Source organism: Oryx dammah, unplaced genomic scaffold (assembly GCF_014754425.2).
Source record: "Oryx dammah isolate SB20612 unplaced genomic scaffold, SCBI_Odam_1.1 HiC_scaffold_9, whole genome shotgun sequence".
NCBI classification, from domain to species: Eukaryota; Metazoa; Chordata; class Mammalia; order Artiodactyla; family Bovidae; genus Oryx; species Oryx dammah.
Window position 1 is genome coordinate 36,827,816 of NW_024070193.1, and position 19,578 is coordinate 36,847,393.

The window sequence follows — 19,578 nt, forward strand, 5'->3', positions numbered from 1 at the left end:
TCTTTTGACTACATCAGAGAGATGCTTTAAAGATCAAATCGTTTTTGTGAATAAAAGTGTTTTTTACTTACTTGTTAAAAATAAATACTACACAGATTTATAGAGACAAAAAGTAGAATGTTAGTTGCCGTGTAGTCTAGGTGGAGGAGGAAGTAGGCAGTTATTGTTTAATGGGTATAAAACTTAAGCGTAACAAGGTGAAAAGAGCTCTGTAGATAGATGGTGATAGTGGTTGTACAACACTGTGAATGTATTTAATATCACTGAGCTATATACTAAAAATATTTAAGAAGGGAAATTTTATGTTACATATATTGTACCACAGTTTTTTAAAAAAAAGGACAAGAAAAATATGCATATCCCAGGAAGTCCATTGTGAAGGACTATATTCCTCTGGATATATGATTTCAGATGCCTTTCATAATTAAGGTGGTCCCCAATTCAGAAAAGCTCAACAAAATAAAATAATTTTTTCAGAGTGCTATAAAAGTATGAGGAAGCATCATCATTGGTTTAGTTGCTGCTACTTTTATTATTGCTTCCCAGGTGGTATTGTAATATCTCATAGTTTTAATGTGATCTTTGTCATCATTGCTTAATTTTTGCTATCATTTTTATTATTATTACCATCACCAGCGTCATCTTTATCATTATTATTTTATCTGAAACATAGCCTAAGAGAATAAAATTTCTTATGCTGCCCATATCTAAAGTCTGTGTAAGATATTAAGTATTTAACTATTATATTCATCGAATGCCTAAGAAGTCTCCTTGGTGGTTCAGATGGTAAAGAGTCTGCCTGCAATATGCAAGACCTGGGTTTGATCCCTGGGTCGGGAAGATCTCCTGGAGAAGGGAATGGCTACCCACTCCAGTATTCTTGCCTGTAGAATCCCATGGACAGGGGACCCTGGTGGGCAACAGTCCATGGAATTGCAAAGAGTTGGACAGGACTGAATGACTAACACTTTCACTTACAACTATCCAGCCCTGAACTAGATGTCAGTATCCACATTGATGATCTGCGAAATTTATCTGTAACCCCGAAATCAATACTCCCAGTGCTCTCCTTGTCATTTATGGACATGTACAGACCAGAAAATACTTGAGTCATCCTACAAACACTTTCCTGTTGAGGTTTAACGAGGTGTGATTTTTTTGCCTTCTTGGTTCAACTCTCGTACTATAAACAGGGTCCTTTTGGCAGTCTGTTTAGTGTTGTGCTTTGTAGCATTTTTGTGCTCTTCGTTGGTAATTTTGCTGTTTGAAATAGCTCATGATATAGCACTTCAGTGCTGTCTAGTGTTCCTAAGCACGAGAAGGCTGAGCTGTGTCTTACAGAGAAAATACCTGTGTGGGGTAAGCTTTATTCCAGCATGAGTTATAGAGCTGTTGGTGTTAATGAATTAACGTTCTATATTTTAAAAGGTGCATTTGAATATAAACACACATAAATAAGGTTATGTATTGAACAGTTGTTGAAACTGTTGAGACCAAAGACTCTCAGAAACCTAACCCTGTATTTCCCCTTAGAACAATGGTTCAATACTCACTAAATCAATGTTTGCAGCAGTGGTATAGAACATAATTCCATCAGTGCTGAGAATTGCTTGTTGATAGTGTCGAGCACAACACCTGATAGTGTTGTGCTATGACTGACTGCAAGAACTTAAATGAAAATAACAAAACTTTAACCATTTTAAAAACCAAAACAACAGAGACTAAAGTCATAGTCTTTATGACTTTTAAATACAGTACAGTTTCTTATGGCAAGTAGATGGGGAAAATGAGAGAAATGTAAAATTTCATTTTCCTGGACTCTAAAATCAATGTGGATGGTGACTACAGCCACACAGTTAAAAGATGCTTACTCCTTGGAAGGACAGCTATGACAAACCGAGTGTATTAAAAAACAGAAACATGACTTTGCCAACAAAGGCCTGTCTAGTCAAAGCTATGGTATTTTCAATAATCATGTATGGATGTGAGAGTTGGACCATAAAGAAGGCCGAGTGCCGAAGAATTGACGCTTTCCAACTGTGGTGCTGGAGAAGACTCTTGAGAGTCCCTTGGACAGAAGGGAGATCAAACCAGTCAGTCCTAAAGGAAATGAACCTTAAATATTCATTGGAAGGACTGATACTGAAGCTTCAGTATTTTGGCCACCTGATGCAAAGAGCCAACTCATTGGTAAAGACCCTGATGCTGGGAAAGATTGAGGGCAAGAAGTGAAGGGGGCGACAGAGGATGAGATAAGTAGATGGCATCACTGAGTCAATGGACATGAATTTGAGCAAACTCAGGAAGATAGTGAAGGACAGGAAAGACTGATATGCTGCAGTTCATGGGGTCTCACAGATTTGGACATGATTTAGCAACTGAACAACAACAACAGTTTCTTAGGTAAGAAACTAAGAATGTTCACAATAAAGAAAAGATAGATACATTCAGAAGACTCCCATTCATCAAAAAGCACTAGAAACAGAGTCAAGGAAGGAAGTCATAGAGCAGAGAGATAATTGTAAAAATATAACTGACAAACACAAGGTTCCCAATATGTAAAGAACTGCAATGAATCAGTCAGAATAAGATACAAATCCACTAAATGACTAAGTGGATGACAGTAATTGGCATTTTTAAGAATGATGAAATGGGAGTGGCCTGTAAACATGAAAAAACAGCTTTATTAGTAACTGAAGAAAGTGCGAAATGGAAATAATGAATTGCCATTTGGGTACAGACTGACAAAAGTTAAAATAGTAGGTGTTAGTGAGAAATAGCAGGGAGTCTCATTCAGGCTGACGAGATATTAAAACTTGCCCCAACCACTTTAGAAAACAGATTATATAAACCTCTTAGGAACTAGTAAATCTAAACTTTTTTTTACTATTCTCCTGGATAACTATTCTCTAGATCAGAGAAGCTCTTGAAAATATTCCCAGGAAACATGTGTTCATAGCAATTTAGTTTATAATAGTAAATTAGTAGAAAAAAGAGCTATCTGTAGACAGTGAAAAGGATATATATACTGTGGTAAATTCATACAAGGAAGTATTAAATGAGATGAAGGAACTGTAGCTATGTTATTGAGATTGCCTCTCAGAGGAATAATGTTAAACAAAAATACTAAGTCTCAGAGGCATACCTCGTATTGATACAATTCCATTTTTTTATAAAATGAATGTTATATTCAAGGCTAAACAATAGATTGTTTAGGAATATGTATATATATACATATATGACAAAAGCATAAGAATATTTCAGAATGATGAAATCAGTAGTGGAGGAATAATCACAGACAAATACACAGGGGACTTCAAAGTTCCTGGCAGTGTTTCATCTGTAAATCTTGGTGTTAGGTTCACAGGTGTTCAGTTTATTATTCTTTAGGCTCTGCATAGTTCACTGTACATGAACTTTTATGAGCTTTACATGTCATGCAAAAAAAAAAAATCTAAATAAAGAAAAACATCAGGGTCTGGAACCAGGCAAACCTAGGTTAGAATTCTGGCCTTATTATTTACTACCAGTGGGAACATGAACGAACGATTTCACTTTCTGTACCTTAGTTTCCTCACAGATAAAAGGGACTACAATAGTACCCTTTTCATTGGTATTGTTGAAAGGATTATATGAGTTCATACCTGAAAAGTACTTAAAATAGTACCTGGACATACTGAGCACTCAGTCAACCTTAGCTGTCATTACTGTGATTATTACTGCAATCCAGAGACATCTCTGAATTAGTACCACACTTCCAACTGAGCAAGAAGGATGTGAGCCCTGCATCATGACTGAAGTCCCAGGTTGCCTCAGCAGCAATCTGTAATACCTTCACTAGCTCACTCAACTACACACAGGCACACATGCTTCCGGGACGTTTAAAAATGGGTTTATCACGTGTTACGCTGTGCAGCACTCGATGGCATCACGAGCTCAATGAACATGAATTAGAGCAAGCTCCAGGAGCTGGTGATGGACAGGGAAGCCTGGCGTACTGCAGTCCATGGGGTCACAAAGAGTTGACAGAGCTGAATACTGCGCAGCATCCTTATAACCACAGCTTCATCTACAGTCTTTAAAGAAGTCTGTGGAAATCCCAGTGCCACGTGAGACTGAGGCTATAGAACTGTTGTAAGATTTCTTGCAAATAACAATGGGAATGATGCTGAAATCTTCTGAAAACTCTTGCCTTAAAGTTGTGAGGCAGAGACACACCCAGAGACATTCAACTAGAAAATGACCTCAGGAGCGACACTCTTAAGATGGAAAGATGGCAGACTATGACTCTGAAGATAAGGCTCGAGCTGCATAATGAGCTTGTCTCTTGTGAAAACCAGAGCACTAGTAGTTTCAGTGGTTGACAGAGTCTAGGTTTGATGGGTTTGAGTAACCAGCCTGAACACACTTAATACTACAGTTCTTATACGAATCCAGGCACATTGCAGCAGAGTGAGGCAGTGCTGTGTGCTGCCTGTGAGCTTTGACCTGTAGAGAGAAAGTGGGGAGAATCAGTAGGGCTGAGACAGAGATGGAGAGGCAGCAGGTCATGGGCATTGACCTAAATTAAAACCCAGATCCAAGATCCATACACCTGGGTCCATCACCCTTGCAAATGCAGTGGTGACTGGATGAATCACCCCAGTAAAATACTTCTTACCAACTGCATAATGCTTTATTTCTATCAGGCTACAGCATTGACTTTTCCCTTTGTACCTTAATAGTGTGCTTTATATTCCTGTATACTCTAAATCGTAGATTTCTTGAGGTCAGGAATGACTTTGATTCACCATAGTGTTTTCCACAACACTCACCAGACAAGACGAGGAGAAGAAAAGAAGGGAGGGGCAAGGAGGGAGTTCAGATTGAAGAAAGGAAGGTGCTATGGGCTGAATATTCATGTCTCCTCCCCAAATCCATATGTTGAAATTTTAACCCACCAAGTGATATTATAAGGAGGTGAGCCTTTGGGAGGTAGTTAGGTGATGAGGGTGGTGTTCTCATAAATGGATCAGTGCCCTTATAAGAAGAGACGTGGAGAGCTTTCTCTCTCTCTCTGCTTTCTACCACGTGAAGACACAGTGAGTGGATGAGCATCTGAAAACCTGGAAGCAGTTTCTCCCTAGACCCCAGATCTGCCTACACGTCTCAGTGTTAAGAACTGTGAGAAATAACTGTTGTTTAGGGCACCTCATCTGTGGTATGTTTGTCATAGCAACCCGAGCAGACTAAGACAAACATGAAGATCTCCCCACCTCTGAAATTCTCTGACTTTGTAGGATTTCTGAGGCAGAAAAGAGTAACTACATCTAAAGCAGAGCATAAATTATCACAATACTTGTTGGATAATTGTCTTCCCTTAGGAAATCAGTGTATATTTAGCATGCCTGCTCAGGTGTTTCTCCCACTTCTTCAGTTATCTAGAAGTTTGTTTTCACTTTTGCCAAGCACTCTTTGAAACTTTTAGATGGAAGATGAAAATGCTTAGTTACTAGTTTCCTCAGGTGTTACCTGAACTAGGGCAGCTTCAACTTCAGTTAAAAATAAGAAAGTACAAAACTAAATCAGGACAGCTTGGCACTTCATCAAGCAGTTCTCTGCAGCCTCAGTGGGGGCCAAAAGCTGAGTCGGCAGAGGGGCAGTGATTTATTTCTCCACATTTAGAAGCAGGATGGGAAGTAACAAGATCCTGCTTTTCTATTATCTTCCTCTTTTATAGTTTTCATTGCCACTTCCTTATCCTGTTTCCCTAACTTATTTTTACAGCACTTATCACCTTCAAGGATGCTATGCATGATTTATTCTTATTTTGTTTATGGTCCTTTCACCTACTTTATCCCCTTTAAGAAAAGAAGAAAAAAAACATTTATTATTTGGCTGTGTTGATTTCTAGTTGTGGCACGCATGATCTTTTCATTTTGGTGCACAGGCTTAGTTGCCCTGCAGAGTGCAGGATCTTAGTTCCCCAACCAGGGATTGAACCTATGTCTCCAGCATTGCAAGGCACATACTTAACCACTGGACCACCAGGAAAGTCCCACACTTTACCTTCTTTGAGGAGACAGATTTGTTTTGTTTTTCAGTGGTGTAACCCCAGTGCCCAAAACCATGGCTGACATGTAATAGACACTCATCAGAGGCCTAGTGTAGCTGTTGAATGAATCTGTTATCAGTTCCCAGGGTGTATTTAAAAGCAAGGGGTTTGAGTGATGACATTTCCAAAAACTGGCAGGTTTATCACAGTGAAGCTTTATCTCTAATTACTCTCTGTGAAGAGAATGGTGAAACAGCCCCATAGCATAGTCTAAATAGATGATGAATAAACACATGGCTTGCATGTGTATTTGATGATGGTTTTATTTTCAAAACTGTAATTAAATGAGATAAAAATATATGGTTGGAGTTGCCGAAGCAACTTAAATTCAACATAAATAACAGCTGCTCTTCATCTGGGAATTTCATCTATATACAGCATTTTTTATGCCCTTAAACATTTTTAAGCAGTATTCAGCATCCAGTAGCCCAAGAAATGTTTTATACTCAGAGAAGGGGAAGGAAAGTAGAAAAGAAATGGCCCTGTAAGAACCAGTGTAAACAAAGCTGTTACTTACAAAAACTTTGATTTTTCCCCAAATAGTTGTATAGCTGAGCACCAAAGAATTGATGCTTTTGAACTGTGGTGTTGGAGAAGACTCTTGAGAGTCCCTTGGACTGCAAGGAGATCCAACCAGTCCATCCTAAAGGAGATCAGTCCTGGGTGTTCATTGGAAGGACTGATGTTGAAGCTGAAACTCCAATACTTTGGCCACCTGATGCCAAGAGCTGACTCATTGGAAAAGACCCTGATGCTGGGAGGGATTGAGGGCAGGAGAAGAAGGGGATGACAGAGGATGAGATGGTTGGATGGCATCACCAACTCGATGGAACTGGGTTTGAGTGGACTCCGGGAGTTGAACCCAGGGAGGCCTGGCGTGCTGCGGTTCATGGGGTCGCAGAGTCAGACACAACTGAGCAACTGAATTGAACTGAACAAAGCATGTCCAATTTCTTAGGAGCAGTGAATTTAAGCATGACTGGCATTTTCTTTATGAGTCACCAATCCCTATTTAATTAGTTCAGAAGTCCAAAACTGAGTGTATAGTGAGGAGTCTTTGTTTTGAAAGCAAAACTTTCTGCAGAGCACGGGTATCAGGAAGTACTGATAAAGTTTACCTCACACTTTAAAGTTAATAAAGTAAGTTCCTCCCAGGCTGCTTGGGGAAAATGTCTGTTTTTTGGATAGGATTAAGAAAATTCCATGGGCGGAGGAGCCTGATAGGCTGTAGTCTATGGGGTCACAAGAAGAGTTGGAAACAACTGAGTGACTTTACTTTCACTTTTCACTTTCAGGCATTGGAGAAGGCAATGGCAACCCACTCCAGTGTTCTTGCCTGGAGAATCCCAGGGACAAGAGAGCCTGGTGGGCTGCCATCTCTGGGGTCGCATAGAGTCGGACATGACTGAAGCGACTTAGCAATAGCAGCAGCCACATACAATTTGGACTTCCCAGATGGCTCAGTGATAAAGAATCTGCCTGCTGATGCAGGGGACACCAGAGATGCAGGCTCGATCCCTAGATCAGGAAGATCCCCTGAAAAAGGAAATGGCAACCCATTCCAATATTCTTGCCTAGGAAGTCCCATGGACAGGGGAGCCTACCAGGCTAAGTCCATGGGATCACAAGAGTTGGACATGACTAAGCAAGTGAGCATACATTCAAGAGACAGTTTAACCATATGAGCGTCTTCCTAGTTTTATTTATGATCAAGCCAGGAGAAACTACCTCTCTTCCTTCAGAGATTATTATCCACTGCCATAAAGTGTTAGGCAAATTTGGTAGCCAGCTCATTGCTCAGGCTTGTACCTCTGAAAACTTAGTAAAAGAAAATAAATGGAATGAAGAAGTCAGAGATGAAGCCATTTCTCTTCACTTTAAAGTGAGGTTCTGCATGATGGATAGTGTGGCTGGTAGAATTGTGGTCTCTGGATTTTTATCATGACCAGTGGCCTGTATATCTTCATCTAGTTCACCCCCAAGGTTTTTCCTGTAGATTAGTGACTTCATGATGGCCTCTTTCAGCATTTCTTCTGAGAATATTTATTCTGTTACTTGGGCATATCTGACTTGCCCTCTAGGGTTGCTCGTTTATTAGGAAGACTGGGACAGTGAATTACAACTTGCTAATTTTAATTTTCAGAGGGGAGAATAAAAGCCCATAAAGTATAAGTTCAAAATGGAGATTCTCATGTTTCTTTATGCCAAAACTATAATGATAAAAAAAAAAAACTGTAATGATAAGTCTGTCAAGTGAAAGCACTGTCACACTAGATGAAGAACAGATAATTGTAGGATATATCCCCAACTAGCTAATGACAGTCCTGATTACAAAGACCAACAGGCCCATGCGATTTGTACAATGTCCTTTCATGTTTTCCTCATCTCAAGTATTCCTTGGGGCAGGTGTCAGTGGGTGAGAGGATGTTTCTTGTTTTTGGTCAAGCAGTGCATTTGTTTCATATGCTGATTGTATTCCTGTCTTAGGGTGTCTCTACGCTTTCATTTTAAGGCAGCGTAGGTGGCTTGGTGCCATTGATTAAAGACCTTTTCTCAAAGTTATCTTTAGAACATCCCTGGTCATTAAGCACACAAAGGTCCTTCCATAGCCAGGATGCTGAAAGACAGTGTGTCATGTGGACAAATACAAGAAGATTCACCCTACTCCCGCACAGCTCCTGCACACCTCAGTGTGTGAAACATGATAGAGAACGGTGCTCGACAGATACTAAGTACCCCATATGTGTCAGAGATACTTTAGGCACTGTGCATATAGCATGTAGCCTGGTAAAGACTGTAAAGATTCCTGCCACTATTGAGCCTTATTATTTTGTGTGGGGGGGGGGGCAGGGGAGGAGGGGTAGCAGGACTGTAAACCAAACAGTATATTAATGAACAAAGTAATTGCAGATGCTGGTGATGATTACTATGAAAGAATAAAGAGGTAATGTGATGGGGAGTGGAACTGGGTTAGAGGGCTATCTCACATAAAACAGTCAGGGAAGGCTCCTCTGAGGAGGTGACATTTGAGTTGAGTCCTGGAGAATGAGCATGATAAGCCAAAAGATGGGTAGAGAGCACCCAAGACAATAGCAGCAAGTTCAAAGGTCCTGAAACAGGATTAGCCTTAAGATGTTTGAAGAACAGAAAGCAAAACATGGTTGTTACCGTATAAATAAGTAAGGGGGAACATAGCAGAGCCTGAAACTGGGGGGTCTGGATAGGGACCAGATCCCTAAGGGTCATTGTAGAGCTCAGTAAAGAGTCTGTATTTTGTTCTGAAATTTACTAGGCCAGATGCTGTTCTGGAAATTTTTGTTTCTCTTTGTGTTGTGTAAGTATGAAACCAAAGATAGAGAATGCAGCTGCCTAACCATTAACACTCCTGAGTCAGGATGATACGCGAAAAAGAGATGAGCTCCTGTAGAGAAAAATGCTATAATAATAGCTTGTGTTTTAGGGCACCTGTCTCTGAAGGAGAACAACAGTACTTACGATGCCAGGTTGTACTCATCACAGCAACCTCATGAGGTAGGTAGGTGCGTACTTGTATGGAAGATGCAGGGAAACTCAAGCAGCTTAAATTGGGTTGTTCTTAGGCTTCTTAAATAGCATGGAAATCTTGATAAAATAGAACATGTCAAAGAAATGAGGAAAGAAAAACTCCAAAGTAAGAAATAAAAATAGCTATCAGGATAGCCACACACTTACAGGAAAAGGGGCAGCAAAACAACCTTTATTTTCTTGTAAAGTCAAGAAAACAATAGCAGAGAGGTAAAAAAGTTAAAAGTCTCAAATAGTTGGAATATCAGCAAATGTTGGTTTCATTCCTGATGTTTAATTCAATATGGAATAGAGAACTTGTGGGTCAAAGAAAACCTGGGTTCTAATCCATACTCTTCCTTATACTAGAACTGTAATCTTGCATGCGGATTTTATTTATTTGTATAAAGTAGATGAGTAATAATATTTCCCTCATAGAGATGTTGTCTGGTTTTAATGAATGACTAAACAGCAAATGAGAAATTGTGCTCTTTACATAAGCTAGTTGAAACTGGACTTACATTTCTTCCTAAAGAGTTAATATTTACAAGTTGTATCAATTTCCAGATCAGCCCACAGAAACCTCCTTAACACGTAACATTGATTATGCTATTTTAAGGTCTTGCCTAGGTTTAGTTACTGGAAGGTAAAATGTGCTGCGGTGATGTGTTGCAAGAAGAGAAAGAGGAGAGTAACCTCCTGCTAAATGCAGAATTGCTGATCCCAGACAAATTTGTCTTTGCCAAACTGCACAAATCTTTCCCATCCTGTATTTGTTCCCATTTTCCTTTTCAGCTCTTCTACAAAAAATAAAATAGATAATATTGAGTGAGAAAGTAGTATTGTTTATAGACAGTTTTGTTGATACGTAACTATTTCTTTCAGTAAAAAGCACCTATGAAGAAAATCAAATTTAAGAGTATTTTTAAGTCTTTAATCCTTCTTTGAGGTTTCTCAGCCCTACTTTGCCTTCTCCAGTATTTCTTAGATTGCATTTTCTTTGTTTCTTTTATGGTCAATCAAAACTCATATTCAAAGAATCTGTACTGCTCTTATTTATTTAAGAGGAAGCAATCTTAATTAATTCATTCTTCACTGTAAGTGACTAATAGCAAGGTAATACATTTGCAGTCATTTCTGGTTCTAAGATGGCATTTCTATAATCCCAAAGTAGTCCCTAAATTATAGGCTTTCATCGGCTATGGCTAATGAGAGTGAGAATAAAATTCAGATATTTGGAGGGAGTACATTGTGAGGGTTGGAATCAGCCCCTGAGAGAGCACCCTCTAGTTTTCGTTTTTAACTTTGAAAATGCTCTAAGGATTTTCATAGTGATGTCCATAGCAGTAGCCTTGGGCTATGAAAGAACCATCATGAGCTATTTCTATGGCTGAGTCATTTGTAAAATGAGTGTACATTAACTTAGGAATATTAATAAAGTTCTTTGTTATCTATACAAAAGTCTCTTGGGAAGAGACTTGCTTTTCTTCTCAATGTCAAACCACTACCCAGAAATAGATCTTGGTCCCTTACTTTAAGCTGCCAACAAATTAGGTTATTTAATATCAAATCTTCAGCATATATTATACATATTTTTTACTGTTTTACTTTGTTGTTGGAGAGAGAAAATGGCTGACACCAATACTTGGAGCCAAAGAGGAACTCAAAAAATATTTGCTGAAGGTCGGCTGACCAAATAGAAAAATTAATGACATCAGGAAAAACAAGATGCTGACAAGCATATCTATCTATCTATCTATATTCAAGTTCCGTTTCCATCCATCCTATTTTCAACTGGTGTGCAGTGTAAACTCCTAAAATTTTAAGCTCAATGAGTAAATTTATATGGCCAGCAAATAGCATAATGTGTCATCTTGTATTTCTCTTTTAAAATAACAATATTTTGTACCCTTTAAAAAGGTACACAGACATTAGTTTTTTGTGTTTGGAAAATAGTATTTCCAAACTTACTTAGCATGAAAAGATAACACTAGCTGTCTCAGAACGTATCATCATAGGAAGTTCTTTAAGGAAAATTATCTGAATTCAGTGTATGTGAGTATATCTTCATTGTAAGTCACATGAAGAATATAATCCATGTACTTGAAAAGATAAAGTATCTGGCTCACTTCAGCACCAGTCTAGAGTTGAAAACAGACCAGTCAAAGAAGAGGTATTTTAAGTCTTAGCTTATTTTGCGCAGTGCGATTGACCTACCTACTCTACTGTTACTTTATCTGGTGAAAGGTGGGATCACTCGGTTACCCCGTGTCCCTTTCTGTGGACTTTCCTGTGATGCTGAGAAATGAGAGTGCTAGTGCAAACATCCATAGACCACTGACTGTGGTCCAATTATTGTGTTAAGTGCTTTACATTCATAACCTTAGTCTCTGAAGAGTGCTATGAGATAGGAATTATTGTCCTGATATTCAAAATGAAGAAACTGAAGTTAATTCACCCACATCATATAGCTGAAGAGTTGAAAGAGACACGTCTATGCTCAGGTCCTCCTGACTCCAGAGCCAGTGTGTTAAACCATGCAGTAACTCTTCCTCTTGCTAAATACACTTTCACAGGTAGACCAGGTCAACCATGCCAGTCTCACTAATGGTTTCTTCCTTCTTTTTGAGTGGAAAGGATGTCAAAAATGGGACTTTGCAATTCATAAGGTTTCTGTAAAGTTTGACTTATTATCAGTCTTAGTTCCAATCATCCAGGAAGCCTTGCAGATGTGCATCCACGCATGTAAAACATTCAAGGAGCAAATGACAGAGTCAAGACACGATTTTAAATATGCTAAATGACAACTGATTTTTGAAAGTTATACCCCCAAAATACTTCATTTGAAATAAATGGCACAATCATCATTATGGGAATTATATTCAAAACAAATATATCCCTTGACCATTTTCCCAAGCTGACATTGATTCTTTTTATTGATTGCTTCTTTCAAACTTGGAAGAAGCAATAATAATAATAATAATATAATAATTATTAATAATAATAGTACAAAAGCAACTGGTACTGACAATTTCTTGTTCTGAGGCCACTTAGTGAAGTTTAATAGAATCCAGGTCTACCCAAGTCAGGAAAAAAAGTGAACTGGTATTTTTTTTTAACTTGTAAATGATAAATGCATTAAAATTATGTACATTACTTACATGGTTCACTGTACCATTTTTCCACTTTACTTTTCTTCTGCTCCTCTGTGGATTCTTGACAAACCATGATGTATGTTACTATCTCATTAACCTTTCCTGGTCATTTTAAAACTAAACTTATGCTCTTCTGTGGGTGGTCCTACCTTGTGGATGGCTTTAAGTCTTTCTGTTCATATCTGTGATAGGCAGCCCCTTAATGATGTCTTAAAAAGTTACTCTTCCTTATTTGTTGTTACTATTTCTCAAAAAATATCTTGGATCCTTGATTTTGCTTTCTTTAGTCCTGTCCAGTGTTTTTTGTTTTTGTTGTTTTGTTTTGTTTTATACATACTACTCCATCTCCTGCTCTAAATGTTAAGTAACTTTCCAGACAGTAAGTATCTGGAGATATTTCCCCCTCACTCTCTGATTTACTTTGCAGCCTGAATTCTAAATGTTTTCAAATATTAAGGCTTTTATTATTTATCTCATGTTGCAGCTACAAGACCTTTGTACATGTTTACTCCTCAAGGAATTTAGCTGTTAAAGCACTTCCTCTATGCTATCAATGAGCTACACATTTCAAATACTATAATGGCATATTTTTTAAAACCTCATGTAAAAATAAAGTGCTAATATTATATTCTACAGGAGAATAAAAGACAATTGTTTTCACAGAAAAATATAATAGGAAAACACAGATGCCATGAAATTATGCATATTTAGCCTTGATTTCTAGAAAAAATTTATATAAAATAGTGATGAGTGAAATCAACATCTAAATGTATGGCCACTCCGTTTTTTTTTTTAAGGTCTATAATTCACTTGTCAAAGACCATATTCAAAGCTGGAAAAAATTCTGATTTTCAGAAACCATGGTACATGGATATTAATTCTTTGTCATATGTATACATCATTTATTCAACAATATCTTTAGTAACTAGTGGCACAGAGCTAAAAAGGTATATTACCCAAGTGTCATTGTTCAGCTACCTCCATTACTATGTAGCAATCCTACTTTTTAATACAGTGGTTTCTGATTGTTTTCTCCTGTTCCACTTCATCCTCTGCACCTGATGTTTAAAATCCCCTTATCAAGTGCTCATCCACAAGAAAAAGCAAAGGAATAGAAATTGGAAATCAAATGTACCAACTCATTGCGTTGTGCATTGAAATGTGGATTTTTTTACATACTCCCTGAGGAGCAAAAATTCATTCATTCCATCGAACTTTTTTTTGTCCCTAGGATATTAGGTAACTAGTTTGAATGCTCATTCTCACTGGCTTCACTAAGTCAGGGAGGAAGTTGGGAAGTGATCGAGTCTGGTACTTGGTAGCAATGGCTTTGGAGAGAGGAAGATGAGTTTGTATTCTTCTGGCCACTTTCTCAGTGTGTAAAGAAGGTTCTAAACTTCTCTGAACTACAGTTATAGCACCTGCTAATTGGGAATTAAATCTATAATGGAATTAAATGAGATCTGGGGGAAAAGTTCTTAGCAGACCTCAATACATTTTTGCAAGTAGATGCAATCATTGCTATTAGTGTGACAGTCATGGTGATAGGACATTATAAAGTATTCTAACTAACTGGGAATGCTTGTTGCTGTGAACATTATCTAGTACCAAGTCTTTGTAGATAAAATGACGCTCAGGTAAAATATATGGGAATATTTCTGGGAAAGGCCTGGCCATGTCCAAGTTTCAAAAAACTGCATATTCACATAGTTCTTTAATTTGGAAAATTATCATGCTGCTAGCAATTAGGATCTAAATGGATAGTTATAAGTGAACAGAGCAATAATGAACAAGCAGCGTTTTCTTAAACATGTGCATAAATATGGTGGACTTTGAGTAGCCTCTTCAACTCTCACTGGATGCATTTGTTATTCAAAACCCTGTTTTAGACAAGTATGTATTTACTTTTTGCTGTACTGGGTCTTCATTGCTGTGCCCTGGCTTTCTCTAGCTGCGGTGAGCAGGGGCTCATTGCATTTCATCAGCCTCTCATTGCAGTGGTTTCTGGTGGAATATGGACTCTAGAGCACAGGCTCAGTGCTTGTGGTATTCAGGATTTGTTGCTCCGTGGCATGTGGAATCTTCCTGGACCAAGAATCAAACCCATGTCCCCTACATTGGCAGACAGATTCTTAACCACTGGTCTACCAGGATTGTTCCAAAACCCTTTATTAATGGAATAATTGAGATATGATTTGCCATTGGATTACATTATTCTGAATTGGACAGAACAAATAAATAGTAAGGCCCAGACTTGGAGCATGAAAGGCTTTGTGCTTTTCAAATATGATCAATACTCATTTAATCTTTTCCCATTATTCTTATTCTAAAATAAATCACATTTACTCTCGTGTTATTTATGAGAAAATTAAACCTTGTGTACTACATGGCAGAGGTGATTTTCAAACTCAGATCTGACCAAATGCAATCTTTCCATTCATTGTGTTTATCATCTGGAATCTATTTCAGTTAACTGCTAAGAATCTTATCTAAATATTTCCTCAAATACCAGATTAATGCGATTTTCCTAACTGTCCAAATCCTGGAACTTCATGGATTCATAAACTATAAACAAAGAAATAGGAATCCAGTTTTAGCTACAAGGGAAGTCCCTTTTAAGCTCAATAAGAACAGTTTAAGAGCTTCCCTTGTGGCTCAGTGTGGGAGGATCTGGGTTCGATCCTCAGGGTGGGAAGATCCCCTGGAGAAGGAAAAGGCTACCCACTCCAGTATTCTGGCCAAGAGAATTCCACAGACTGTATAGAGTCCATGTAAAGAGTCGGACTTGACTGAGCTGCTTTCACTTCACAAAAACAGTTTTTTAAAAATCATCACATATATTTTTTATTTTCTTTCCCTCCCATTTCTTAATGTTCTTCCTCTGGTTAGAATCAAGGCGTATTTTGCCTGGATAAGATTTGTTCTCTGTTACCCATCAGCTCTTAATTTTTCATGCAACTCTGGAGATTGGACAAGACGTCTGTGCAAAAACATAGATGACTTATTTTAAGAACCTGTATGCAGAAGCAATAATTTAGATGATTCAGTGCCATTTTTAGGGATAATGGTTTACAATATGAATGCCATAATGAAGTTTTTTTTTTTCTTTTAATCCGTAGTTTGATTTTGAAGGCTTCTCAAACCATTCTTTTAACGAAAAGAAAACAAAATCATGTTCTAGCCTCACCTAATAAAAATAATTTCATTACATGAGAAATGTAACTTAAGTTGGGGCTTCCCTAGTGGGTCAGATGGTAGAGAAATGTAACTTAAATTGTGGTCATGTTTTGTTTTGCACTAAGTACATGTGTGTTCTCCAGGTGGCCCTCTGCACACCTCAAGTTCAGCAGTCTTGGGTTCCCACAGTTAGATGGCATCTGTTAGGCCTGCCCACTAAACTCTTGAGTCCTTACAGGACAGAGCGATCTTCTCATATTATCTGTGTCCTGAGCTGGCAACCGGATTTTTATATACTTAACTGATAAAAAAAAAAAATAATGTATGAGCATAAAATTTGCCTAATACCAGAAGAAGCTGGTAATTAAGACATGTATGTGCATAAATTACTTTAACATTGTGCTGCTGCTGCTAAGTCACTTCAGTCGTGTCCGACTCTGTGACCCCATAGACAGCAGCCCACCAGGCTCCCATCCGTGGGATTCTCCAGGCAAGAACACTGGAGTGGGTTGCCATTTCCTTCTCCAATGCATGAAAGTGGAAAGTGAAAGTGAAGTCGCTCAATCGTGTCTGACTCTTCACGACCCCATGGACTGCAGCCTACCAGGCTCCTCCTTCCATGGGATTTTAATCCCTAAAACCAAGCCTGAGTACGAAAAAATCCCACTTTTAACTCCAGGAAGGCTATCCAGATTTATTTCCTAGCTCCATTACTTCCTGATGTTATACCTACCCTTTAAAAAAATGTTAGTGCCTCTCTTTTCTAGTCTGTAAAATGGAAACATTAATCGTACTTAACTCATGTTCTTATTGTTAGGATCACTTGAGGTAATCACCATAAAATACTTGCCAAAATAGCCTGCATGGAGGAAATAGTCAATAAATATGACTGAAGTTTGATCTGCATGGATACAGGGCTTATAGCCCTACAGAACAGACTTAGCTTAGAATAATCCTTAAATCCAGAAACAGGTTACTACATGAAATATTTTAGACCAAAGAAAGAAAAGAAAAGAAATAGCTCTTAAAACAATTGTTGTTGAGAGGATTTATGTTTGAAAAGATGAAAGAAAAAAATATTTGCCGCAGGCAAACGTGTACTGGTGAAACTTTCAGCAGTGATGTTCACGTTCTCTCTGTTTACTGTCCAGGTGGAAACCACTGACTATGTGTAGCCCCTGAGCACTTAAGATGCAGCTAGTGTGACTAAGGAACTGAATTTATAAATTTTATTTGATGTTAACTGCTTTTTATCTAAATAAGGACATATGCCAAGTGGCTACCTTACAGTCTAGCTATAAAATCTATAAAATCTAGGTGGATGAGACAATAACACAGAAAAAGTTTAAGTTGAATTTCCCTGATCTGGGTGCTGTAAAGACTCTTACCTTCTTTTTGAAGTAATGTTACCTTCTCATAATGCGTTAAATTTTAAACCTCTTTTCCTTTATTTCTCCCCAACAGATCTTGAAAACTTTAAGCCAAGAACAAGAAGCACTGTGTCAGTCCGCCAAGGTCAGGGGATGGTGCTGCTGTGTGGCCCACCAGCCCATTCTGGAGGTAACTAAGTGCACACTTCACTGGCTGCTATTTTGCTTGCTGATTGTTCTCCCATGGGCATCAGCTTGGGGGACAGTGTCATTTGTAGAGATTCCCAAAGTCACTCTGTGTGGAGGAAGCGTCGTTGACAGTACCTCCCACAATTAGAATAAGAAAATATCAGATTGTGCAAATGATCCATCCCGCTGCTTGTCTACCTGGCACAAGGGGAAAGACACCTGAGTCAATCAAAATCAGAATCCTGTTGCTTGATAAAACCATGTAGGTTAATCGCCAGCACTGCTGCCAACTTGGTTGTATTACATCTCACTGTGTGTCTGTGAAGAGATCAGACCCAGAACCAAAGTCCCTTAACCACAGAACCAGGGTGATCTTGTGAGTACACATAATGACTAGATCAGTTAGGAATGCATTTGATTGCAGGTCTCTGAAAACAAAGCTAACACTGGCTTCCGTGGACTTACATTTGTGCTATCCTCACACACACAAGACTTCCAAAGTTATATAGTGTAAAGTTGGCACTACTCCTTAGGCACATCTACCAGGACTCAAGCCCTTTCTCTGATTCTTCTCTGAAGTTTCTAATGGTGGGTGGTGGGGGCTGGGGGGGAGGGGAACGGGGCAGGGCATGGTTAAGGCACCAAGTTTGCAATCCTCTAAGGTAGAAATGAGAAGAGGCCGGGACAAATGTCAGGTGTCTCTCCATTGTAAATTGCCTTCGCATTATGGAAAGTTTGCTTTGCCCAAGGACTTGTATGTATATGTCATTGATCACCCCAGTGGCAAAAGAGAAAACTCAAGTATTTTATACAGATGCGGGATGGCCCTAAAAAAATCATAATTTTGAATAAGGGAGAATATGGAGAAATGCTGTGTAGGCAACTTGAAGTGTCTACTAAAAGGATAATGATGACTGAAAGGGGAATCTGACTGCACATAGAGTTCAGTAGTCTGGAAGCTTAATAGTGATACTTATTAGGATTCCACAACAGTTTATGTTGACAAGACTGATAAACTCCATCTGTGGTCTTTCTGGGTAACGTTTGATATCTGCCCTCCTTGTTATTACCTTAATTTTCCATTTGGCATTACTCATGACTGAAAAAGAAAATCTTTTAAACTGAGAATTTGAAAACATTATTTTATTTTTTTCCTTTCTTCAAAAGTTTTAACTTTCCTCCACGCCTAATGCCCTAGCTAACATTTTTAGCAGCAAATAACAATTATTTAATAGCAAAACAGCTGCAAGGCTTGCATTTCAGGCCTGAAGAATACAAAAGCAGGTGGAAGAGGCAGGCACCCCTCCAAGTCTCAATGAAGGGTATAGAATTGTTAGGGTTTCTGGTTTTCGGAAACCAGCAGAGAATCCAGATTAGATTTCAGGAGTTTGTGTTCTGAAGAAATGGGTTTATTCTTTAAGACTTCCTTTTCTCTCCAAGTTAGTATCAGAACCATTAAATGTGGTGTCCAGGCCATGAGTTCTGGTCCTGGCTCTGTTTCAGATCATTATTAGATATTGGACTACTATGTTCAAATTATCTGTGCAACATTCATTAATCTCTAAATGAAGAGATTAAAAGAAATCTCTCAGATCCTTTATAGTTCTATCACTACATAATAATAGCTAAATAAAGACTAAATATGTCTATAAACTATATTTGCATTGCTGGAATCCTGTCCTTTATATGAGGAAAACAGTTAACTGAACATATATTTAAAGTGATGTTCATTCACACTAACGGCTCTCTTAGTACGAAATCTGATCAAAATAAGAATGGAAGATTTTGCTAATTTCTTCTGCAGGCTGCCTTCACAGTGTTAAGCTTTCACAACATGGCAGCAACTCTGAAAATTAATCGTGTAGCATATTGAGGAAAAAAAAAAAAAAAAAAACCTCACTACCTCCTGGTATACTGATATCTTTAGGAAAGGCAAAACACACAAAGTGCTGCTGTGCTTCTCCGCAATGAGGCACCTGAATACTTTCCCCTTCCCACTGAGAAATATATTAAAAATTTCTGTAGACATTCATTGAAATTTGCTTGTCTC

General features: G+C 38.3%; 1 protein-coding gene across 2 annotated transcripts in view; it reads left to right on the top strand.

Moving 5' to 3' along the window:
* The window catches only part of CNTN4 (contactin 4), a 1,027,325-nt gene that overhangs the window by 735,471 nt on the left and 272,276 nt on the right, over positions 1–19,578 (top strand). For both annotated transcript variants that reach the window (XM_040245968.1, XM_040245967.1), the window contains one exon: positions 17,434–17,529. In XM_040245968.1, the coding sequence (XP_040101902.1) occupies positions 17,434–17,529 (96 nt within the window). The remainder of the gene's footprint in view (positions 1–17,433; positions 17,530–19,578) is intronic.